Here is a 25,729-nt window from a genome sequence, read left to right as displayed (position 1 = left end):
GATGCCCACCTGTCCTGGGGAGCAATGTATGTAGTGCCTTTGTGTTTTCATAGAAGAGGTCTCTGTGCTATGTTCACTGGGTCATTTCTAGAAAAGGGAAGCACCAGCAGATTAAAGTAAATGAGAGAAGGAGGTGGTTTCATTGGACGATTTGAAAATCTAGTTGGGAAGAATTCCCACCACTTAAAAAAGGAACACTTATACTATAATTTCTGTGCCTGCATTCTGAAATATAAGAATGCTCACCAGAGACTTTTTATGCACAAGTATCTGCAGGCTTTGGAAATTTCTTTGTTATGTATTTAACCCTTTTTCAAAGTTTGCATTTCCCTAATACTGAGTTGACCGAAAAGTTTGTTTGGATTTTTCCATAACATCTTATAGGAAAATCTGAATGAAGTTTTTGGCCAACCCAATATTGACATTGCCTTTTTAAATAGAATTTTTCATATCCTGCCCCAAATTCCATTTAATTAATTCCTTATTAATTCATCTAAAAGCAAAGAATAACCCTCCAGAACCAATCACTTTTCTTCCCTGTTGTTAGCCTGGGGCCTGTGTTTTTTTGTTTTGTTCAGTTCAGTCGCTCAGTCGTGTCCCACTCTTTGTGACCCCATGAACACCAGGCCTCCCTGTCCATCACCAACTCTAGGAGTTTACTCAAACTCATGTCCGTTGACTCAGTGATGCCATCCAGCCATCTCATCCTCTGTCGTTCCCTTCTCCTCCTGCCCTCAATCTTACCTGATGCGAAGAGCTGACTCATTTTGTTTTGTAATAATATCAAAACATAAATATCTAAAGTACTGAAGGAATCTAGTTTCATCATATAATTCTTTTGTTCTTATGTATTATTAGCTCCTTAATTATTAGGTCATCTTATTGTTTTCTCTCTGGACTTCCCTGGTGGCTCAGACAGTAAAGCATCTGTCTGCACCAGAATCTGCCATTGCTCTTATTTAGCTTATGCGTATTAATTTCAATCCAGTTTTAATAAATTGTCACTTATATTAAAATTTTAAATCAGTAGTAAATGTGCAAGTATTTTCTTTTCCACATGTTCTTTTTAGGTAATTGTCCTTATTTTCTACTTTTATTTTATTTTTACTGGGAAAAATTATTTATAAGCTGAATAATATTATAACATAAATATTCTATTAACTTGATTCATAAAATGAGTTCAAGATGCTTCTCATATATGTTAGGCCATATAGCCATATTCATCTTTTTTTTTTTCACTAGTACTTGAGGGCACACGTGCTTGCTCAGTCACTCATTTATGTCCAACAATTTGCGACTCCCTGGCCTGCAGCTCACCAGGCTCCTCTGTCCATGAAATTTTCCAAGAAAGAATACTGGAGTGGGTTGCCATTTCCTTCTCCAAGGGATCTTCCTAACCCAGAGATGGAACCCCCATCTCCTGTGTCTCCTACATTGACAGGCAGATTCTTTAGCAAAGCCACCTGGAAAGCTCAGGACTTGAGTAGTTTTATCTAAATTAATTTTCATCCACTAATGAATGTTAGGAAGCATTGTGCATCATTACAAGTCTTTGTTCCTAGACTAAATATTTCCCAAGATGTATAACTATATAAACATATTCTTTCCATCTCTCTTTTCCAAAAGTAACTTTAATACATTATGATAAAAGCAATAATGTATTTATAGAGACAGGATAAATCATAAGCAGTAAAGATGAAAGAATCAGATTAGACATTCTATTTGCTTACTCAATATGGTGTCTCTTATGCCCAGGTTTCCATCTTTACAGAACTTACTGAGTCTGTCTCTGCAATCTAACTGATTTTCTTTTCTCTGCTATCTGTTATTCAGTGATTATGTGTTTGGTTGTGTGTTTTACACAAAATAACTAACAGCCTAACATTTTGGCACACTTCTCTCTTATGTCTTGAGACATTTGTGGATAAGAGAGATATATTTTTGTTTGTATATGGAAAGGAGTGAAAATCACTTCCAACTACTCCCCCTGCCACTAAAATGGATACCCTGAGATGCTTAAGTACCCACTTTACAACAAACTAACACGAAATCTTATGTATCAGACTGATTTAAGTAGTAATGTACAAAAGAAGCATACATTAACAATTAGTGTTTTTGTTTTATTTTTGAGACTTTCACTAAACTGGGCACTGGTATATATAACCTATTCTGTCACTTGTTTCGCCCTATGTAGAGCTTTAGTAGGAGCATCTCCATTACCTTAGACCAGCCAATGACTACTTCCAGCATTTTCAGGCAGCAGCATGTCTTCCAGGGGGCCCACCTGTTACACAGGGGAGGGCACACCACAGGGAGCCAGCCAGGTTCTCTTCCTAGAGCCAGCTTAATCATAGCACCACAGAATGTTTCTGTTATCCTTTGCTGTTCCCTGGGTAACTCTGCCTAACACTTAAAATCCTTCTCTTGCATTGTCACAAAGTAGCTGTAAAGTGTGAGTCTCAAAGTTTATCTAGGTGTGTCCACTGGCATTTTTTCTGTCCCCTTCATTCCTAGAAACACACAGTCTGTTCCTCTAGGCTTGTAAGCAATGTCTGTATACTAATTTGACCTGGAACAGTGGGGCTGGAGGGGAGGGGAGGAGAAAGCCATTGGCCATTCTATCTTGAATCTTGCAGAGAACTCAGACCTTCAAGCAAAATTTTAGATTCAGTATATGTATATGTTATGTTTGTGTGTCTGTGTGTGTCTGTGTGTGTGTGTGTCTGTGTGAAGAGTTAATGACCTCAATAGAAGTCTACCCTTTTTATAATTGTGGTAAAAATTGTGAAAATTGAGATCTACCCTCTTAACAGTTTAAGTGTACAATACAGTATTCTTTTCTATAAGCACAACATAATATGGCAGATCTTGTTACCGATTGAATTGGGCCCTGATGCTCGACACTTACAAAATCAAAAGCGTTCGTAAAGAGGAAAGTTGTCTTTAATCAAAATGCTGGCAGTCTGTGGAGATTGTGGACTCAGTGTGCCTGGAAAACCACCTTGAAAGATGATGCTTGGCCATGAAAGTTTTAAAGGAAAGGCGGGAAGTCATCCCAGTGAAACCTTGAAATAGAGGTGCAGAGTCATCACCATCCGCCACTGTGTGCAGGCTTGTGTGCAGGCTGTTGACTACTCGTGATCTCCCTCTAGATGCTATCTTGTTCACAGTTTGGTCACCTAGTTTGTTCATGAGATTACTGAAGGGGAAGCCAGTGAAGAGGTCTGGTCGTCTGTTATTTACTTACTCTTTATCCCTACTTACTTTGATCTATGAAAAGTTCTGAATTAGGCAAGGGATTGTGTGATTGGACTTCCCTTTCTGCTCAGTCAGTAAAGAATCCATTGTGTGACTAAAAGATCCGAATTGAAAGGTGTACTGGGGCTGGGGATGAATAGAGCATGGGGGTGCTGGGTTAAAAGTTAGTTACAGTATATAGCTTTGTTAAAGCGACAAAGGATAGGCGCTTCCTGCTGAGGACAGTTTCCCAAGTGCTACTTACAATCTCTAGAAATGTGTTCGTCTTGTTTGACTGAAATTCTATATGCATTCTAAGGCAGCTCCCCTATTTCCCCTCTCTCAGCCCCTGCCAACCATCATTATATTTATTTTCTAGGAGTTTGACTACTTTATTAGGTACTTGACATAAATGGTGTCATGCACTATTTGTCCTTGTGTGTCTGGCTTATTTGACTTAGTATAGTATACTCCAGGTTACATCCATGTTATAGCATATGACAGACTCCCTTCTTTTGTATGGCTGACTAGTATTCCATTGTATGTATATACCACATATTCATTATTCATTTATTCATGAGACATTTAGATTGTTTCCGCTTCTTGCCTATTGTGAATGATGCTGTAATGAACATGGGAATGCAAATATCTTTTTGAAATCCTGCTTTTTTTCTTTTTCTTAGTCCAAATGCTGGCTTTGAATAACACCTTGATATTGAAATTTATATGATTCCTAAGATCATGTGATTTTTTGAGATGTCATAGACACCTAGACACAGCAAACACATTAAAGATAGATTCATAGTCCTAGTTTATATCCATGTCACAAATGCAATGCTACTGAAATTATTTTGTTATTGTTTGTTTTCCTAAAGCAGAAAACTTTCACAGGGCACATTTTTATCTTTCTAACAAAGGAGAGGAAAAAAAAAAAAAGAAAAGAAATGTGTTGTTTGAAAGCATTTGAATAGCTTCTTCCATAGAAAATGTCTAAAAATGTCTTTCTGCATTAAATAATGCAATTTCCTATTGAAGACAAACATTAATACTAGAAAAAATACAGCATCCATTAACAATGTAGCAAAAGTAATCAATTCTTACATATGTATGTATACACATACATACATGGATCCATGCATGCACATACATACATATTTAGTGAACCTTAAAAAATAGATGAAGAGTTGCTAAAAAAAGTATAAGAAATGTGGCACAAGAAAAACAGCTTTGCCTCAGAAAATTCTAACGTAGCCAAATTACATTTTCCTAGTACAATTTCTAGCCTAGAGTTGGTCCAGAATAACTGACCATATTGAATAAATACAGGGAAACAATCTGAAATGTTTGGCTGCCATGATTGAAGTGTTAGATTAATGTGCTTTATATCCTGAAATGAACTTGTTTTCAACCTTGTGAAAAATTTTATTAGGTGAAGAAGAGATTAGATTTAGGATTAGGGTTGCATGATCATCTAAAGACAATTTATGTAAGGTGATGGTGTAGATAGATTCTGAGAAATGAGCATAGATCTTCAACGCTTAGAGAACTAGGAGTTGAAAATTTAATGCCAGGGATGACAAACAGCCCAGACTGAAAAGAAATAAGAGTTGTCAATAAGCAACTGGGTTAGAAATAAGAAGTTGTGTTTAAATGCCATTATGTTTTTCTAGAGTAACATATCTGTCTTTGAGATAGTTTGTTGTTGCATTGTCTGACTCTCTGTGGACTGTAGCCCGCCAGGCTCCTCTGTCCATGGGATTCTCCAAGCAAGAATACTGGAGTGGATTGCCATTCCCTTCTCCAAAGGGATCTCCAGGGATCTCCTGGATCAAACCCAGGTCTCCACATCATAGTCTCGTACATTGCAGGTGAATTCTTTACCACTGTGCCACCTGGGATAGTTTATTGGGGGTTAAATTCAGGATGAGATTGCCCTGCACTTACTAGATTCTCACCTTGTTTTAGAAATCATAGGACATACAAAAGATGGACAAAATATGTTTTACCATCAACTGCCTTCAATCGAGAATCAGAAGATTTAATATAAAATTGAGCAACGAGCCTAAATAATATGTTCAAGTATTTCCATTATAGAAATCTCAAAGTGTTCACTGTTTCTCAAGTGCTTCCCTTTCTGCTGAATACTTATGCAATCTAGCATTTTATAGCTGGGAGGAACCTTGTAGAATTTCTACTCTTTTTGCTCTGTTTTGCAGTTGAGGGAAATAAATCCTATTCCCTATACAAAAAAAAAAAAAAAGAAAAGAAAAGGATTAAATCTTTGCCTCCGTTCACAGGTCTTTCAAAAACACAGAGCTGGCTTTTATCTTTATAAGTAAACTTGGTTTGGAATACTTTTTCCTTTTTGTTATCACTTTTTTACCTCATTGGTGATTTCAGTTAAGGAAAGATAAGTAAGAAATGATAAAGTATGATCCACTGAATTTGAAACTACCACTTGAATTCAGAATGCATGGTTGAAAACTCTTTACAGTTCGGTACACTAATCCCCAAATTTGAAACAGCACTTGAAAACAAATGTAGGAAAAATTGAAAACTTAAATCCCCAAAGAATTCAGGGAATCACTTTATAGTAAAAAATCAATCCCACATACCTAGAAATTCATTTCTGAGTAGCAGAGAGAGTAGCAGAATTACCTGGTATAGTACAAACTGAAAAATAAAAAACTAAAGAGTGCCCAATAATAATGAGCAATGGGGATTCTCAGATATTCAGCATCACCATTTGTAACAAATTTCCTAGCTGTATACAGTCTGTAGTGATATATCTCAAAGTCCTTTATACCCTCACTCCGTCACTACCTGAAACAATAAAACTTAACTCCTCAGGGACATACCCTTTATCAAAATTCACACTGACTACATATTTTGCTTCATTGACATTTGTAGTAAAATGATCTTTAAGATCATTGAAAACTGTTAGCACAGGTTCGGGGATCTGATATTTCGCTCTTTTAGCTGAAGTTATAACACCAGAATAGTTTCTATTTGGAGGGAACATAGCAGGGCCAACCATATTCAGGCTAAGGGCGTGTTCACTGAACCCACAGCATGTTGGAGAGCACTTTTGAGGCACTGTCCTGATGTAGATCTGAATGGATAAGGGGAGATCTTTGCTCCATTTGCCTTGGCTTTGCAGTTCTCACTCTTGCCATATAAGCTGATCTCCAAGTTATCTAAGAAGCCATTATTTCCAACTGCCTGTTGGTTATTACCATCCCAGTATTTCCTAGCTATCTCAAGCTCAGTCTGTTCAAAACTACTCAGTATTCTCCCTCTCTGCCTGCTCTACCCACTCAAAATAATGTTCCCTTTCTTGTATCCCAAATTCTGTTAAAAAACAAGTATACACAAGACACACTCTAGTTACTCAGGTAGGAGAACTCAAGTGTCCTTAATATGGGGTTAACCCAAATGTTTATTCAGATTTTTCCATAGCATCTTACGGGAAAAGCCGAATGAAAGTTTTGGCCAACCCAATGGTTCCCTCTCTCTAACCAATAACATCTAGTCAGTCACCATGTCCCATGGACTCTACGCTCTTCATATTTCTTATATCCATCTTCTGCTCTCTGTTCACATGCTACGTCATTGGCTGTCTAGATGCTCTCCCAGGGATCAATGTCTCATCTCTCCAAACCATCTTTCCCTCTGCTGCCAGAGTAAGATTCCTACAAACAGGTGAGGTCATATTGCTCCTCTGAATGAAAACCATTGATTAGCCATTACCTCCAAAAAAAACATGAAAACCTTATCATGTATTCAACACCTTTCCAGGTATAGGGAAGGAAACTTGCCTTCCACGTTCCTGGATTCAACAGCTGAGTCTGTGAAAGTGACACTAGACAGATTACCATGAAGGTAAGGTATGCATGTGGGCTTCAGTCATGTCACATTCTTGCTACCCTATGGCCTGCAGCCTGCCCGGCTCCTCTGTCCATGGGGATTCTTCAGGCTAGAATACTGGAGTGGGTTGCCATGCCCTCCTCCAGGGGATCTTCCTGACCCAGGGATCGAACCCGCGTCTCTTACGTCTCCTGAATTGGCAGAAAGGTTCTTTACCGCTAGCACCACTTGGAAAGCCCATGAAGATAAAGTATACAAATTTATTAAGATTTAATGATCTCCTGGAGTAGGAAATGGCAACCTGCTCCAGTATTCTTGTCTGGAAAATCCATGGACAGAGGAGCCTGGTGGGCTACATTCAGTCCATGGAGTAGCAAAGAGTCGGACACAGTTGAGCTACTAAGCACACACCTTATGACATCATAGAAAGAAAAAAAGTGAATGCCCAAACAATCAGTGAGATTTGAGAACTTATACAGTATCTTAATTGGGGAAGGGGAGATAGGACATAGGCCACCTAGAGGTGAGTAAAGAATTTTTTAAGGAAGACGAATGAAACATCAGGAGAATAGATAGAAGATATGATAGTATAAGGCAAAGCTTGTCTGGTGGTTTCAATTTCTAGTCTCCTTCCTTTAGGAAGAGTCATTCTTCTCTGATTAAGAAAACCAGATTAAATTCATACTTTTGTAATCTGGAGGAGTGGTAAGGGTACCCAGGTTCAAATCCTGAATCTGCCACTTACTGTGAAAATGGCATTGAGAAAGTCAATAGACCTCCCTGAGGTGAATTTCATCATGTGTAAAAAGGAGTTACTGATTGCATATATGCATCATAGGGCTATTGGGAGGAGTAAATAAGACAATGCTTGTAAAACATTTAGCTCAATGCCTGGTTCATTGTAAGAGTTCACTAAACATTAGTTCCCACTACTATTGCTCTGCTATTATTTATCTGTCTTCCAACACTAGTTTATAAATTCAGTGAGGGTTAGGAACCATATCTTATCACTATATTTACTTTCTTTTCCTCCACTTAATCTCCCAGTTTCTTACACATTGTTTCTGCATGATAAATGATGCTGAGAGCTGAATATGAGGTAGGGCTGGAACTGGTACTTGATCTAATTAACATCTGTGTGTCCAGACTATGAATATCCAGTAATAATACTGATATTCCAAAATATACACATCAATCTCAAAATTTTCCAATCATAACTCTTATGTTACTCTAAACACAACTATTTATATGTCAGTCTAAATAGTTATGCATTGGCCAACACCTATTTTTTAACTCTTTGATACTATGTAATTTCTTAATTTATCAGATAAACTTTAATTGGATATTTACATAATATATGTTCTTCTTATCAGTAGTTAGGAACTAACAAATAGACTTACTATCATTTGCATAGTATGCTATGTTGCATTTGTCCTAGGGTTTTTCCTTATTGTTGTTAGTGTATGTGTGTGTACTTATATATGTGTATGTATGTGTTAATTTAGCTAGCATTTTTTATGCCTTTGAACAGCAAAAAAAAGTTGGATGATGTCAGTTTCCTGTTTCAAACTTCAATGACTTACATCTTTCTTAAGAAAACTTTCAAAATGCTTGAGAGACCTGTGAGGCTTCCCAGGTACCACTAGTAGTGAAGAACCTGCCTGCCAATGCAGGAGACACAAGAGATGCGGGTTCAATCCCTGGGTTGGGAAGATCCCCTGGAATAGGAAATGGCAACCTGCTGTAGTACTCTTGCCTGGAAAATTCCATGGACATCGGAGCCTGGTAGGCTACAGTCCATGGGGACGCAAAGGGTCAGACATGACTGAGCGACTGGACACAGCAAGAGGCCTATAGAATCTGGCCTCTACAGAGGTCAGGAACCATCTGTCTCCTATTTTCCACTTACTCCATTGGCTCTAGTAGCCCAGGCTTTTTTCTCTGCCTTTTGTGGCCACAGTGCTCCCATCTCCCTCAGAGCCTCCACTCACCCTCCTCCAGTGCTCCTCTGGCTCTGCCCCTTCAAGTCTGAGTTCTAGTATTTCATCCATCAAGTGGCATTGCCAAACAGCTGGCCCACCCATACACCCACAGTCTAAGTTAGGTCTCCCAAATATATACTCTTGAAAACCTGTGCTTTGCATTTCATGCTTTTCAATTGATGTTTAAAAAATTGTATTTCTTTAATGGATGCTTTCTCACCAAACTGTAAGCTCCATGTAAGCCATGACCCAGTGACTTTGTGTCAATATTAAGTACTGTATCCTCAGAACCTAGAAGATACCAGACACAGAGTAGGCAGTTAATGGATATGTTTGGATAAATGATAAAATCACTCTCTTAGGTATCTCTGAATGCAAAGATAGTCTGTCTTCAAAGGAAGAGTAAAAAGATATATCCACAAAGGGCACAGTGAGTGAATACTGAAAGGGGGTAGAGAAAAGTAGGAGGGCTGAGTGTGCCTCTTACCTCTGTAATGTTCATCAGATCTGTGGCTTTAACTGGAAGCTGATTTAAAAGCATTTTCTTTATACCCAGCCAACTCAGGCCACCTGTGGAAAAGTGGGCTCATTACAAAATTGGCTCATCACTCCAGTAACATAATTGCCTACTATATGTTAAAAACTGGGGACTCTGGTTCAGAAAACCTATCACTGACTATGCTATCTTTGTTATACTATTTAAAGGTCCAATGCCTAAATTTTGTAATCTGATTTTTTTTAATTTATAGTCTAAATACTGAGACATTTTAAACTGTTACGTTGAACCCAATTGCAATGTATATATACCATATTGATCTTATTAATATTTCACATTTTAAATATTCATTGGTGCATATTTATCATATAATGTGTGATCTCTAAGTGAATTTCAACTAATATGCCATAATATTAGTTTTTACATAAATTTCTTAAAAATAGTAGTCATTTTTGTCTAAAACTGATATATTCAAATTAAATGAAAGAATTCGCATTTGGTTTTTAGCATTTAGAGACATCTTTTCTGGTATATTATGGAAAGATGAAATGCTGTCTATATTTTTAATAGATTTTATATTTGTGACTTCCTTTCATTTAAACAGATAATTATGCTATGTTGCTAACTAAAGCTTTTTGAAGGTTAAGTGGATCTCAAATTGATTTTTCCATGTTCTCAACAATCTAGATGTAATGATATTTCAGAATTTCAAGTTTTTTATTAAAATCACAAGTGATGTACCGCCTATGAAGATGGAAATTGTAAGAACTGATTTGAGTCAGTTCACAATGAGGTACATAAACTCCTTCGTCCCCAGTGTTCTACTAATGCTTATTCCAGTTCTAATGGAACAAGTCTTATGTATTAACAATTACTCTCCACATCAAAATTAAGTAAAATGACAGTTTTCTCTGCCTAGTATTTGATGCAGCAAGGTAACAGTTTACCCTGACCCTCATAAAGTCCCTACCTAGCTGAGTCTGAAAATTAAGATTGACAAAGACAGATTAACAGGAAAAAGCATATAAATTATTGAATGTAAATTTTACATGGCATGCATGGAAACTTTCATTAGTAAAAGATGACCCAAAGAAATGGTTAAACCTGAGAGGTTTTATGCTGGCTTTGATAAAGAGTGGAAAGTCATGGAAAGATATGATAGGGCAATGGAAATGAATCATAGGAACTGGGGAGACTAAGGTCTATTCATCAGATTATTCTTGGTGTCATTCCTCCATCTTGGAGATAAAATCGTTCCTCATGTGGGGATTTTCTGACCTTTTTCACAGGAGAAGAGCAGGGGGAAACTCACTGACCTTTCTATTTCTATTTTCTCAAATTCCTTCAGCTTAAAGTATTCAATATGCCACAGTGCCATATTGTGGGGTAGTGTCCTGAACCCCATCAGCTGTTGTGGCATTTAGAAGGTAAGGGTTACAGCACCTGCCTTCAATCAGTATAGTTATAGCTACTGAAAATAGTTAAAAACTATATATAATATATATAATATACGTTGGAGAAGGAAATGGCAACTCACTCCAGTATTCTTGCCTGGAGAATCCCATGGACAGAGGAGCCTGGCGGGCTACAGTCCACGGGGGCACAAAGAGTCGGACATGACTGAGTGACTATCGCTCGTATATAATGTATATAAACGTATAAACAATAATTCACTTCCTATTTGAATACATGCCTATGGGCAAATTATAGTTATTTTAAGTTGAATTTTAGATCCATACTAATACTATGTTAGTGAGGAATCTAATATATAAATCTGTATATGTAGACACACAAAAGCATAGATTATAAAAGCTTTAGACAATTCTGTATAGTGTCTAATACCCAAGTAACTGTGTGAATACTGCTTCCTTATGTCAAATTTTAAAATAAGTCAATATAAAAATACGTCACTTTTCCAGATTCATGATTGAGATCAAATGGTTTAAAATTAATGTTACATTTTAAAAGCTAACATTTTATCTCCTAGCTTTTTAAAATGCTGACCACATTTTAGTTTGTAAACCTGCAAAAACACTTCTCAGAGAAAATGATGTAATTTTAGTTCACAGTTGTCTTAAATAACTTCTAACCTGGAAAAATCAGAAATGCTTTTCTTTGTAGAACAAGGAATTTAAAAGTCAGCTAGTAAAAGGAAAACTTCTCTAAATTGCTTTTCCCGCTTACATTTGATAAGTTTGTAATGCATTTGATATGCCACTTTACCACTTTAAGATTATGTTTCTTTTAGTATATAAATTACTGTGAAGTGAAGTGAAGTGAAAGTCGCTCAGTTGTGTCCAACTCTTTGAAACCCCATGGGCTATACAGTCCACAGAATTCTCCAGGCAAGAATACTGGAGTGCGTAGCCTTTCCCTTCTCCAGGGGATCTTCCCAACCCAGGGATCGAACCTAGGTCTCCTGCATTGCAGACAGATTCTTTACCATCTGAGCCACAGGGAATTATGAATTATCTCTATTTTTTAAATATTAAAGTACTGTGCATTATCTCTATCTTTGAAGTTTATCTTGGAAAGTCCGTTGTTTTCCCAGGGTTCTTCTCTCTTAATATTTTAAGGACTCCCAAATTTGCTTAAGCAAATGGGAAGAGGTCACTCTACATGTTGATCCCAGAATAGTCTAATCATCTTCAGCAAAGTGCCCTTTTTTTTGATACTAAGACAGCTACCATCACCATCGCCTATGGTACCAAAGGCCCGAAAATCTGGGCTTTCAGGAGCAAATGGTCTTTTCCTCCTGCTCTCACCATTCTCTTCAACAGTTTCTCAAGAAAAGGCATCAGAAGAGCTTCTAGAGTTACTTACACAGTGTGGCCAAACTGGCCTTTCTATTTCAACCAAACATGGCTTCTCATCCCATGCTGTCACAACCCAGCTAAGGGTAGGCTGCCTGGCCCAGAGATGTCCATTACAAGCGTCTGCAACATATTCTCTAAAGTCTCTCTTACAGTCAAGCTTGCTGCTACTGCTGCTGCTAAGTTGCTTCAGTTGTGTCTGACTCTGTGCGACCCCATAGATGGCAGCCCACCAGGCTCCCGCATCCCTGGGATTCTCCAGGCAAGAACACTGGAGTGGGTTGCCATTTCCTTCTCCAATGCATGAAAGTGAAAAAGGAAAGTGAAGTCGCTCAGTCATGTCCGACTCTTCACGACCCCATGGACTGCAGCCCACCAGGCTCCTCTGTCCATGAGATTTTCCAGGCAAGAGTACTGGAGTGGGGTGCCATTGCCTTCTCCTATAGCCAAGCTTAAATATTCCCAAATGGGGAATAGCAGCTCAGTTCAAATCTCTGCTCTATCCCCCTTATCTGTAGGTACAATCCCATTATACTCACTTTATATTGTAAATAGAACAGAAATCTATTGGCAGCTATAAGGATGCCTTGTATATCTATGATAAGAAGTTGTTTCAGTATCTAGGATGAAAACCCATGAGCCACCAAATAGCCTTTCATAAAATGCATCTTCTAAGAAATTATTTCTCTACCAAGCATCCCATAAGATAACTTTTAAGGCTTATTTCCCTTAAAACATATTCTCAATTTCTGTTCTGTAATATAGAAGATAAATAAAATGCCCAAGTTAAAATTTTGTCTATTTGAGTATCTACCAGGGCCACATCTAGGTCTAAATATACAAAGAGCTTAATCAGGCCAACATTCTACTGATGAATAACATATTCTCTATTATATACAGCTTTAAAATAAAATCAAAATGATTGAAGCCTCACTTTTTAAAAAATATTCAATTTTAAAATTTTTAATTGGAGGAAAATTTTTTTACAATGTTGTATTAGTTTCTGCTGTACAACAACATGAATCAGCCATAATTATATATATATATATATCCCCTCCCTCTTCAGCCTCCTTCCCTTCCCCTCATCCCACCCCTCTAGGTCATCACAGAGCACCAGGCTGGGCTCCCTGTGTTTCACAGCATCTTCTTGCCAGCTGTCTATATTTTACACGTTATAATGTATATATGTCAGTGCTACTTTCTCCACTTGTCCCTCCCTCTCCTTCTCCCACTGTGTCCACAAATGTATTCTCTATATCTGTGTCCCCATTCCTTCACCGTAAATAGGTTCAGCAATACCAGTTTTCTAGATTTCATATATATGCATTAATATATGATATTGGTTTTTCTCTTTCTCTCACTTATTTCACTCAGTATAATGGTCTCTAGGTTCATTCACCTCACTAGGACTGCCTCAAAGTCCTTCTGTTTTATGGCTGAGTAATATTCCTTTGTATATGTATACCACATCTTCTTTATCCATTTATCTGTAGATTGACATCTAGGTTGAAGCCTACCTTCAAAAATGAATTTAAATGTCAAGATTGATGAAAATAGATGAGATTAAATTTTTTATCAAGTCTTCAAAAATATTACTATTAAAGTATTCTCTATAAATAAGGTTTGTTATTGTTTTATCTTAAGATTTATAAGAAGGGTTTTAGTTTCCTAAGTACCCAAACCAACTCCATGGCTCTTCTTCCAATTTGGTATTATAATGAGACTTTACTCTTTCATCAAATGTTTCTTGAGAAACTGTATGGCATAGCAGTTAAGAATATGAGATATGGATCCATTCTCAGTTGGCTCTCATTACTGGGACTTACCAGCTGTATGACCTGGAGTAAATTCTTAATTCAGAAAGCAGTTATGAAGAATGCATGAAATTTCATGAATCCATGAAAGTGTGAAAGTCACTTAGTTGTGTCCAACTCTTTGCAACCCCATACTATACAGTCCATGTAATTCTCCAGGCGAGAATACTAGAGTGGGGTAGCCTTTCCTTTCTCTAAGGGATCTTCTCAACCCAGGGATTGAAGCATGGTCTCCAGCACTGCAGGCAGATTCTTTATCAGCTGATCCACATGGAAGCCCAAGAACAATGGAGTGGGTAGACTATCCCTTCTCCGGCAGATCTTCCTGAACCAGGAATAAAATTGGGGTCTCCTGCACTGCCGGCAGATTCCTTACCAACTGAGCTGTCAGGGAAGAAATCAGATTGATTATATTGTTTGCAGCCAAAGATGGATAAGTTCTATACAGTCAACAAAAACAAGACTGGGAGCTGACTGTGTCTCAGATCATGAACTCCTTATTGCCAAATTCAGACTTAAATTGAAGAAATAGGGAAAACTAGTAGACCAGTCAGATATGACCTAAATCAAATCCATTATAATTATACAGTAGAAGTGACAAATAGATTCAAGGGCTTAGATCTGATAGAGTGCCTGAAGAACTATGGATGGAGGTTTGTGATATTGTAGAGGAGGCAGTGATCAAGACCATCACAAAGAAAAAGAAATGCAAAAAGGCAAAATGATTGTCTCAGGAGGCCTTGCAAATAGCTGTGAAAAGAAGATAAGCAGAAAGCAAAGGAAAAAAGGAAAGATATACACATTTTAATGCAGAGTTCCAAAGAATAGCAAGGAGAGATAAGAAAGCCTTGTTCAGTAATCAGTGAAAAGAAATAGAGGAGAACAATAGATTGGGAAAGACTAGAGATCTCTTCAAGAAAATTAGAGATACCAAGGGAACATTCATGCAAAGATGGGCTCAATAAAGAACAGAAATTATATGGTCCTAACAGAAGCAGAAGATATTAAGAAGAGGTGGCAAAAATACACAGAAGAACTGTACAAAAAAGATCTTCATGACCCCGATAAACACAGTGGTGTGAACACTCACATAGAGCCAGACATCCTGGAATGTGAAGTCAAGAGGGCCTTAGGCAGCATCACTTTGAACAAAACTAGTGGAGATGATGAAATTCCAGTTGAGCTATTTCAAATCCTAAAAGATGACGCTGTGAAAGTGTTGCACTCAATATGCCAGCAAATTTGGAAAACTCAGCAATAGCCACAGGACTGGAAAAGGTCAGTTTTCATTCCAATCCCAAAGAAAGGCAATGCCAAAGAATGCTCAAAATACCACAGAATTGCATTCATCTCACACGCTAGCAAAGTAATGCTCAAAATTCTCCAAGACTGGCTTCAAGAGTACATGAACTGTGAAATTCCAGATGCTCAAGATGGATTTAAAAAAGGCAGAGGAACCAGAGTTCAAATTGCCAACATCCACTGGATCATGGAGAAAGCAAGAGAGTTCCAGAAAAACATCTACTTCTGCTTTATTGACTATGCCAAAGCCTTTGGCTGTGTGGATCACAATAAACGGTGGAAAATTCTGAGAGAGATGGGAATACCAGACCACCTGACCTGCCTCCTGAGAAATCTGTATGCAAGTCAAGAAGCAACAGTTAGAACTGGACGTGGAACAACAGCCTGGTTCCAAATTGAGAAAGGAATACATCAAGGCTGCATATTGTCACCCTGCTCATTTAACTTAAATGCAGAGTACTTCATGAGAAATGCTGGACTGGAAGAAGCACAAGCTGGAATCAAGATTGCCAGGAAAAATATCAATAACCTTAGATATGCAGATGACACCACCCTTATGGCAGAAAGCAAAGAACTAAAGACTCTTGATGAAAGTGAAAGAAGAGAGTGAAAAAGTTGGCTTAAAATTCAGCATTCAGAAAATTAAGATCATGGCATCTGGTCCCATCACTTCATGGCAAATAGATGGGGAAACAATGGAAACAGTGGTTGACTTTATTTTCATGTGCTCCAAAATCACTGCAGATGGTGACTGCAGCCATGAAATTGAAAGACCCTTGCTCCTTGGAAAAAAGTTATGACCAACCTAGACAGCATATTAAAAAGCACAGACATTACTCTGCCAACAAAAGTCTGTCCAGTCAAAGTTGTGGTTTTTCTAGTAGTCATGTATGGATGTGAGAGTTGAACTATAAAGAAACCTGAGCACTGAAGAATTGATACTTTTGAACTTTGGTGTTGGAGAAGACTCTTGAGAGTCCCTTGGGCTGCAAGGAGATCTAACCAGTCCATCCTAAAGGAAATCAGTCCTGAATATTCATTGGATGGACTGATGCTGTAGCTGAAACTCCAATACTTTGGTAGTCTAATGTGAAGAACTGACTCATTGGAAAAGACCCTGATGCTGGAAAAGATTAAAGGCAGGAGAAGGGGACAACAGAGGATGAGGCGATTGGATGGCATCACCGACTCGATGGACATGAGTTTGAGCAAGCTCCAGAAGTTGTTGATGGATAGGGAGGCCTGGCGTGCTGCAGTCCATGGGGTCGCAAAGAGTTGGACATGACTGAGCCACTGAACTGAACTGATGGGAAGTGTTCACAATGATTCCCACAGAGTATATTTTTTAAGAAAAGATTAGGTATAATGATCTTTTTTACTATTGTTATTGATTTTGGTTATTCTGTCACTGCTACTATTTCTGCTATGTATCAAACACCATTTTAAGGGCTGGTGATGTTACCAAACTTAAGGTTTGGCTGTTCGCCACTCCAAACTCAATAATCATGAGGCAAATGTCAATAGAAAGGAGAGGTGCTTTAATCAGAAAAGCTGGCACTCTGGGAAGAAGGTGGACTCATGTCCCAAGACCATCTCCCGAGATTCACCTTGGCAGTGACAGTTGTTTTTTTTTTTTTTAATTGGAAGGTAATTGCCTTACATTGTTGTGTTGGTCTCTGCTGTACAATTACCTGAATCAGCCATGCTATACTGTGTGTTCAGTCACATCTGAGTCTTTTTGACATGGACACGAGCCTGCCAGACTCCTCTGTCCTTGGGGTTTTCCAGGCAAGAATATGGTAGTGGGTTACCATTTCCTACTCCAGGGGATCTCCCTGGCCCAGGCAACAAACTTTTCTCTCTTGCCTCTCCTACATTGGCAGGCAGATTCTTTACCACTGCACCACCTAGGAAGCCTGAATCACTCATTGTTTTTCAGTTGATAAGTTGTGCCCGACTCTTTGTGACTCCATAAACTACAGCACACCAGACTTACCTGTCGTTCAGTATCTCCCTGAATTTGCTCAAAATCATGTCCATTAATTGAGTCAGTGATGCCATCCAACCATCTCATCCACTGTCTCCCCCGTCTCCTCCTGCCCTCAATCTTTCCCAGCATCAGGGTCTTTTCCAGTGATTCGGCTTTTGACATCCGACTTCAGCAGCAGGGGCCAAAAATATTGAAGCTTTCTCTTCAGCACCAGTCCTTCCAATGAATATTCAGGGTTTTTTTCCTTTAAGATTAACTGCTTTGATCCCCTGGCAGTCCAAGGAATTATCTGTATGCTCTTGGGTTAAATGAGAAGGTAGGGAGGAGAGAGGTAAGAGGAAAAGGGGCTGGAACTTCTCTGGTCCAAAGGCTGTCCAAGGGACTCTCAAGAATCTTCTCTAGCACCACAGTTCGAAGTCATCAATTCCTCGGCACTCAGCCATATGTATGTGTGTGTGTGTGTGTGTGTGTGTGTGTGTGTGTGTGTATATATATATATATATATATATATGTATATATGTATATAGCCTCCCTGTTGAACCTCTTTCCCCTCCCCTCTAGGATGTCAGAGAGCACCAGGCTGAGCTCTTTGTGTTATATAGCAAGTTCCCACTAGCTAGCTGTTTTATACACGGTAGTGTGTATATGCCCATGACAGTTTTAAAAGGGGAAAAGGAGGAAGAATCTCAGTGAATAATCAAGGCAGGCAGTTGGATTCTGCATCATTCTCCATCGTGTGCAGACTGGTTGAGTCTCTCTTCAGATGGTGTCCTGCCTGCATGATCTGCCAGCAGGATAACTAATGGAGCAGTTGAGGGTAGAGAGCTAGTCCTTCTATAACTACTTAATTCTTCATTCTCACTTCTTTTTATCTAGGAAAAGAACCAACAGGTTAGGCAAGATGTGGTGTGCATTCAGGAGAGCATGAATTAGGAGTTAGGTTAAATTACCTAGTGATCTCATTCCTGTAGTTAGGTTCTTTTAGAGGAGAACAGAAATGCGCAAACAGAAAAGAGCTGTTTTCAGAGAGGCAGTGGTCAACAAGACAGACATGGTCTACTCTCTTCAGCTATATTTTTAAGTGAGGAAAATTGGCAATGAACAGGTAAACAAATATAAATGAGAATGTCACATAGTGATACGATCTGACTCAGAATGAAATAAAATAGGCCAAAGCAATAGTGATGAGAGTGGACATTTCATATTGGAAGGTTGGGAAAAGCATCTCTGAGGAGGTGATGATTGAGCTGAAGTTGAATGACCTGGTGAAAAAGAAACATTCTGAGCAGAAAGAGGAGCAAGTGCAAGGGCCCTGGGTTGGGTATGAGAACTTGCTAAGCACAAAGAAGAGAAAGAAGGTTAATGAGTCTGGGGATATCGCTTAAGAGGGAGAATGAGATGAGATTAGGTTGCAGCGGTGGGTAAAAACCAGATCATGTAGATCCTCATAAAGCTCGAGAATGAAATTAGATTTTGTTACAAGTATCATGGGAAACAACAGAGGCTTTTCAGGAGAGGATTTAAGACACCAATAGAGTCCATGAAAAATAAAAGGTAGAGATGACGAGCAGGCAGTTGATTATAGAAGTATCTCAGAGGAGAGACTGGGGCTACAGGTATAATAGGGAGTCATCAGTGTAGATGGTATTTCAAGTTATGAGAATTGCTGAGGTCAGTTAGGTAGACTACAGCCAGAGGACTCAGGACCAAGCCCTCAGGGTCCTCTAATGCTGAGTGACTTTCACTTGAACTTTCTCTTCCTGGTCCACAGAGGAACACATCCTTAACCAGTGGAGATTTCCTTTATAAGTGGAAATTTCCCTTTCAAAGGGGTAACTTTTATTCTTTTCAGAGCTTTTCCTCTGTCTGCTCTTTCTCAATCAGCTCAAAATAATCTATGCCAAGGAGACATGTTTTGAGATGGTATATTCACTGCATTCTAACCTTAGGTGGATGAGTGCCTTTTTGGGGGGGGGTAGGGAATGTAATTTATTATGTTTACAGTTTCGTTGATAAAATGAGTGCCTTTTATCTACTTTTCACAACTCTAAAAATTGAAATAGTGGTATTTCTCTGCCTTTTTGATAAGGTGGTTTGAAGAATGTGGAACATAGTGTATTGTAAATAGCAACAAATGCAAACTAATAAGTAGAATTGTTTGTAATGTTAGATTATAAACTGCTTTGGGGTCTGGATTAGGTTTTAATGATCATTGTATGGAGCACAGTGCTTAGCAGAATACTAACCAGTATCTTGTATCTAGTAGCTGCTCAAAAAAAGAGAAAATTTTAAAAATGACTGAAAATAAAGAAGTGGAAAGAAATGATGGTGTCTAGTTCTTTTTCATCTGTAGAATCCCAAGTAGGATTTGGTGACAGGGTTGTGATTGTGAAAGATTTCAGTACTGACTCATGCCCTCCATCCCTTTTACAAAGTAATCACTGTGAAGAGAAGTGAAGGGCTTGGAAATTGGGCTGCTCTCCAGTTATTAATTCTAAGCTGCAGCTTTCCCAGAATTTTTCAAATTTTCTCACTTTGGTATACAGACAGAATTTCTGAAGAATTTCTGAAGTCAGTTTTTCTTCTAGGAGAACAAATTTGTGAAATGTGTATCACCACATGGGCATATTTTAGCTGGCAGAAAATTGTGTTATGATAAATGGGAAGTGTAGTTTTTTGCCTTTTTGTTAATCTTTAGCTTTTTCTTCATGTTGTACAGATGTTGAGCCTTCTGAAGTACACATGGTTTAGTACCTTGCTGCAAACAGGATGTAAGTAAGTGACCTTTGCAAAGCGGGTGTTCTTACCAAGTCTGGCATGAGTCTGTTTTATTTAGGTAAGAGAGACTAAAGAACAAAAATTGCACTTTCATTCTGTGGCAAGGAATAAAGAGAACTGTCTTATTTCTGTAGCTCTCAAACAGGATGTTCCAACACTCTTAAAAATCAAACAAATATGATATTCTCAGAGGGAAAATCAGGTAGCATTACATGCAACTCTTTTGTTGGTAAAAAGAAAGGAGAGTAAGTCAGAAATGCATTAATTCTTCCAGGTATATTGACAGCAAAATGGACTTGAGGATTGAAATATTTAACATGACTCTTTAGCAAGGAAGAGGTTGACGTGTAGCTAATATGAATGCTAAAATTTAAGTAGCATAAGAAGGAACCTAGGAAGGGGGGCATCTCACTTTTAAAATCCTGCTACATCCCTTAAATGTCAGCTGCAAAGTAATTTTCCAGAAATAGTCTGATTTCCCTACTGACTTCCATTGCGAAACTAGAGCTGTGTTCCCATGGAAAATAAATTTGGCCCCAGGTTGTAATAAAACACACTGAAGAATTCAGAAAATTTTATAAAATCCAGCATTTCAAAAAGACACAGTTATCAGTACCTGATAAAATAATACTATCACAAAATGTGACTACACTGTTCATGTGCGCACGAATGTATACGTACTAGGTCGCTTCAGTCATGTCCGACTCTTGCGTCACCTGACTATAGCCTACCAGGCTCCTCTGTCCATGGGATTCTCTAAGCAAAAATACTGGAGTGGGTTGCCATGTTCTCCTGCAGGGGATCTTCCCAACCCTGTTGTTGTTGTTGTTGTTCAGTTGCTCAGTTGTGTCCAACTCCTTGCAACCCCTTGGACTGTAGCACACCAGGCTTCCCTGTCCTTCACCATCTCTCAGAGCTTGCTCAAACTCAGGTCCATTGAGTTGGTAATGCCATCCAACCATCTCATCCTCTGTCGTCTCCTTTTCCTCTTGCCTTCTGTCTTTGCCAGCATCAGGGTCTTTTCCAGACCCTGTAGTGGATCTTAAAATAGCACACCCAAAACTGTACTGTTATTCTTTTTTAACAAGTCATAGTGATGGGCTTCCCAGGTGGCACTAGTGGTAAAGAACCTGCCTGCCAACACAGGATGTAAGAGATGCGGCTTTGATTCCTGGATCAGGAACATCCCATGCAGGAGACATGGCAACCCGCTCCAGTATTCCTCACTGGAGAATCCCATGGACAGAGCCACCTGGTGGGCTACAGTCATGGGGCTGCAAAGAGCTGGACACAACTGAAGCGACTTAGCACACATACCACGCAGTCTAATGCCTTTACATTTTAAGACATTTTGCTTCTGTGATGATTATTGATTTTTAATAGACTTAACTTTAATTGTGAAAGGTATATTTGGTTTCTTTTGTATTTTTCGTGGTTAGTCCACTTACCTTTCTCTGAAGCATCCTTATCAATTAACATTCAAAAGCTTTTAGCCATAGAAGAAAGACCATAAGGAAATGCTCCAAAGTGTTCACAACGCTTATTTGTTAGAAATTTTAGTTTACTTTTGTTTATATATTTCTGAGTCACCTAAAGAGGTGATTTTCTATATATCTTCTATAATCAGGAATAAAGTTGATGATTGCTTTCTATAAATATATACATAATGAGATACATTTCAGTTCAGTTCAGTTCAGTCACTCAGTCGTGTCTGACTCATTGGGACCCCGTGAACTGTAGCACACCAGGCCTCCCTGGCATCATCAACTCCCTGAGTTTACCCAAACTTATGTCCACTGAGTTGCTAATGCCATCTAACCATCTCATCCTCTGTCGTCCCCTTCTCCTGCCTTCAATCTTCCCCAACTTCTGGGTCTATTCAAATGAGTCAGCTCTTTGCATCAGGTGGCCAAAGGATTGGAGTTTCAGCTTCAACATCATTCCTTCCAACGAACACCCAGGACTGCTCTCCCTTAGGATGGACTGGCTGGATCTCCTTGCAGTCCAAGGGACTCTCAAAAGTCTTCTCCAACACCACACTTCAAAAGCATCAATTCTTCTGAGCTCAGCTTTCTTTATAGTCCAACTCTCACATTTATACATGACAACTGGAAAAACTATAGCCTTAACTAGACGGACCTTTGTTGACAAAGTCCTGTCTCTGCTTTTTAATATGCTGTCTAGGTTGGTCATAACTTTCCTTCCAAGGAGTAAGCATCTTTTAATTTCATGGCTGCAGTCACCATCTGCAGTGATTTTGGAGCCCAGAAAAACAAAGTCTGACACTGTTTCCACTGTTTCCCCATCTATTTCCCATTAAGTGATGGGACCAGATGCCATGATCTTCGTTTTCTGAATGTTGAGCTTTAAGCCAACTTTTTCGCTGTCCTCTTTCACTTTCATCAAGAGGCTTTTTAGGTCTTCTTCACTTTCTGCCATAAGGGTGGTGTCATCTGCATATCTGAGGTTATTGATATTTCTCCCGGCAATCTTGATTCCAGCTGTGCTTTCTCCAGCCCAGCATTTCTCATGATGTACTCTGCATATAAGTTAAATAAGCAGGGTGACAATATACAGCGTTGACGTACTCCTTTTCCTGTTTGGAACCAGTCTGTTGTTCCATGTCCAGTTCGAACTGTTGCTTCCTGACCTGCATATAGGTTTCTCAAGAGGCAGGTCAGGTGGTCTGGTATTCCCATCTCTTCCAGAATTTTCCACAGTTTGTTTTGATCCACATAGTCAAAAGCTTTGGCATAGATGTTTTTCTGGAACTCTCTTGCTTTTTCGATGATTTACCCGTTTACATAGCTGGTTCCTTTTATGCTTTGGTAGTAGTGGTTGTTGTTATGACTTTTATGATAAAAAGTTTTAAAGCAGTGATGTAATTAATTTTAAAACAAATACTTTTCTGAAATATACTGCTGTAAATGTAGTCCTGGTATTACTGAACCAAATTTGGGTCCACTGGCCTGCACGCAGTAAAGCCAATCTACTGACACCAGGTTATGGTGAAGGACACGTAGCAGTTATTAGTATTATAGGCGCCAGGCAAGGAGAAAGGGTCTGGGTGGCTTGTTCTTAACACCCTCAAACTCCCTGAAGGGTTTTTTAGCAAAGCATTTCTAAAGCCTGATTTTGGGGGGGGGAGGTGTCTCAGGGTATGTGATCAGCTCATGTACTATTCTCTTGGTTGGTTAATGGTGAAGTAACAGGGTGGTATCACAAGGGTTAATGTCACCAATCCTTAGACGCCAGTAGACCTGGGGGCTAAGTGCACAAGGTCATCAAGTAGTTAAATATCTTCCATTTGGTGGGGTTTTTAGCATTTGTAAAACAACTTAGCAAATGGGCAACAGATACTATTATCTAGGTGCTTCAGAGAGGATCTAAAGCAGAGAATGGGGTAAGGGGTCTGTTTTGGGAAGGTCTCATATGGTCCTACTGGGTTATATACTGCTGGCAGTTGCAGCAGCATCTGGGAACATTAGAATTATAATCCTCAGGGCCCTGGGCTCAGGCTCAACAAGCAGCATTTTAGGTTCTCAAAAGTCATTTGGGTGATTAAGGTTCTAGAAATACAGTAGAATGTCTCTCTCCCCCTCTCTCCCCTCCCTTCTTCTCCCTTTCTCTCCATAGTTCTTCCTCTTCTCCCATCTTTCTCTCCCTTTCCTTCCCCCTCCTCATATGGGATATATGTATATGTATATACACACACATACAGATACATAACCTATATACAGAATTCACTGAAACCTCTTTACCTGTACAGAATGTGTATTTATTTAACACAGAAAGTGCATACTTTCCCCCTAAGTTTTTGTTGCTATTTCCTTTTACCTTATCTAGTTCATAAAAAGATATGAGGCAGCTTTCTGATGTTTATACTTCTGTGCTTTCACTTAGCAAACATGTTCGTGGTTATACCTTAAATAGTTGTGCCTCATTTGTAGATTTTCAAAGCACACTAAACGATGTATTGACTCCAGCAAGTTGTCATGGGCTGAATTGTGCCCCACCCACTCCAAATTCATATGTTGAAGCCCTTACCCTCAAAACTTCCAAATGTGACTGTATTTGGAAATAGGACATATAGAGAGGTAAGTTAGTTAAAATGAGGTCCTTAGGGTGGGCCCTAATATAATATAACTATCGTCCTGTTAAGAAGAGATTAGGACACATGCAGCAAGGACAGAGGGACCACCAGGTAAGGACACAGAAAGAAGGCCGTCATCTGCAAGCCAAGGAGAGAAGTCACAGAAGAGAACAGATTCACTGACAGCTTAATATTGGATTGCTCTCCAATATTGAAGAAACAATGAGAAAATGCATTTCTGTTAAGTTACTCAGTCTATGGTGTTTTGTCCTGGTAATCTTAGCAAAGTAATGCAGAAGTATTTACAGAAATGATGGTATAATTCAATCTTAACATCTAATGACTGCCTTTAAGGTACTATGTGGATCATGTTCCTTAACAGAAAGCTACAGCTTTGCGAAGAGTGCCAGAGACCAGTATGAAAAACTATTCACCATGCACAACAACATGGTAAAGCTCTATGAGAATCTTGGAGAATACTTTATTTTTGACTCTAAGACTGTGAGCATAGAAGAATTCTTTGGTGATCTCAACAACTTTCGAACTTTGTTCCTGGTGAGTAATATATCTTAAAGTCTTGCAAGGCTTGTTGCTTTGGTTTTTAAGTGGTTTCTTCCATAAGAATTTTATTTTATGTACCTATGACAACATTGATTTCATGTTAGAGCCCTTTAACAGGAATTGACAGATATTTTATCCCTGTGACATGGATAAAAATTGTTGGCTGGCTTACCGTATAATGGGAACCTAAATGAATTATCTTCAACTTTAGGCACACATGGGAATTTTCCTGCTGGAATTTTATATAAAATGAATGAGTTGATACTCAAATGACCCTGATTCTTTAAATAGCATAATATTATAATTTGACCTAGCTTAAAAATTAACATCTAAAATCCTTTTTTACTCAATGTATTAAAATGCTGTGATTGATGAACTAGTTTCTTTCATAGTCTAGATGAGAAATTGATTCTAAATTGGACGATATAAATCGCCTGGAATACCTAAAGTTTCTTTAAGAATGTGGGCTCTCCTTCTTCAAAATGTAACTCTTGGGGGAAATGGTAAATATTAGCATTAATTGGAGGTAGATCATCAGGGTGCCAGTTATGATGCTAGAGGAAAGCAAAAACTTTGTTGTATAAATGCTGTGGCAATACTTCTTTACATTCAGTGAAGGCATGGTAAAGCACAGTCTCTGTGATCTTTATGATCATAACATAAAGAGGTGCACAATAGTTGTATTGAACAAGTCCATTTTTTAAAGGAGGAATTCTAGCAATTATGCCCAGCAGGAAGATCTGTCAACAAACTAATTCATTGAAGTTTGAGGTATGTTTCTATCCTCAAAGCAATT

General features: G+C 38.7%; 1 protein-coding gene across 5 annotated transcripts in view; it reads left to right on the top strand.

Annotated features, from left to right (window-relative positions):
- DIAPH2 (diaphanous related formin 2) overlaps nucleotides 1–25,729 on the top strand; it is a 968,993-nt gene that overhangs the window by 708,480 nt on the left and 234,784 nt on the right. For all 5 annotated transcript variants that reach the window (XM_070291115.1, XM_070291113.1, XM_070291114.1 and 2 more), the window contains one exon: nucleotides 24,764–24,927. In XM_070291115.1, the coding sequence (XP_070147216.1) occupies nucleotides 24,764–24,927 (164 nt within the window). The remainder of the gene's footprint in view (nucleotides 1–24,763; nucleotides 24,928–25,729) is intronic.

This window comes from Ovis canadensis, chromosome X (genome assembly GCF_042477335.2).
Source record: "Ovis canadensis isolate MfBH-ARS-UI-01 breed Bighorn chromosome X, ARS-UI_OviCan_v2, whole genome shotgun sequence".
NCBI lineage: Eukaryota > Metazoa > Chordata > Mammalia > Artiodactyla > Bovidae > Ovis > Ovis canadensis.
Note: the sequence above shows the minus strand (reverse complement) of the source record. Positions and strands in the feature narration are given on the sequence as shown.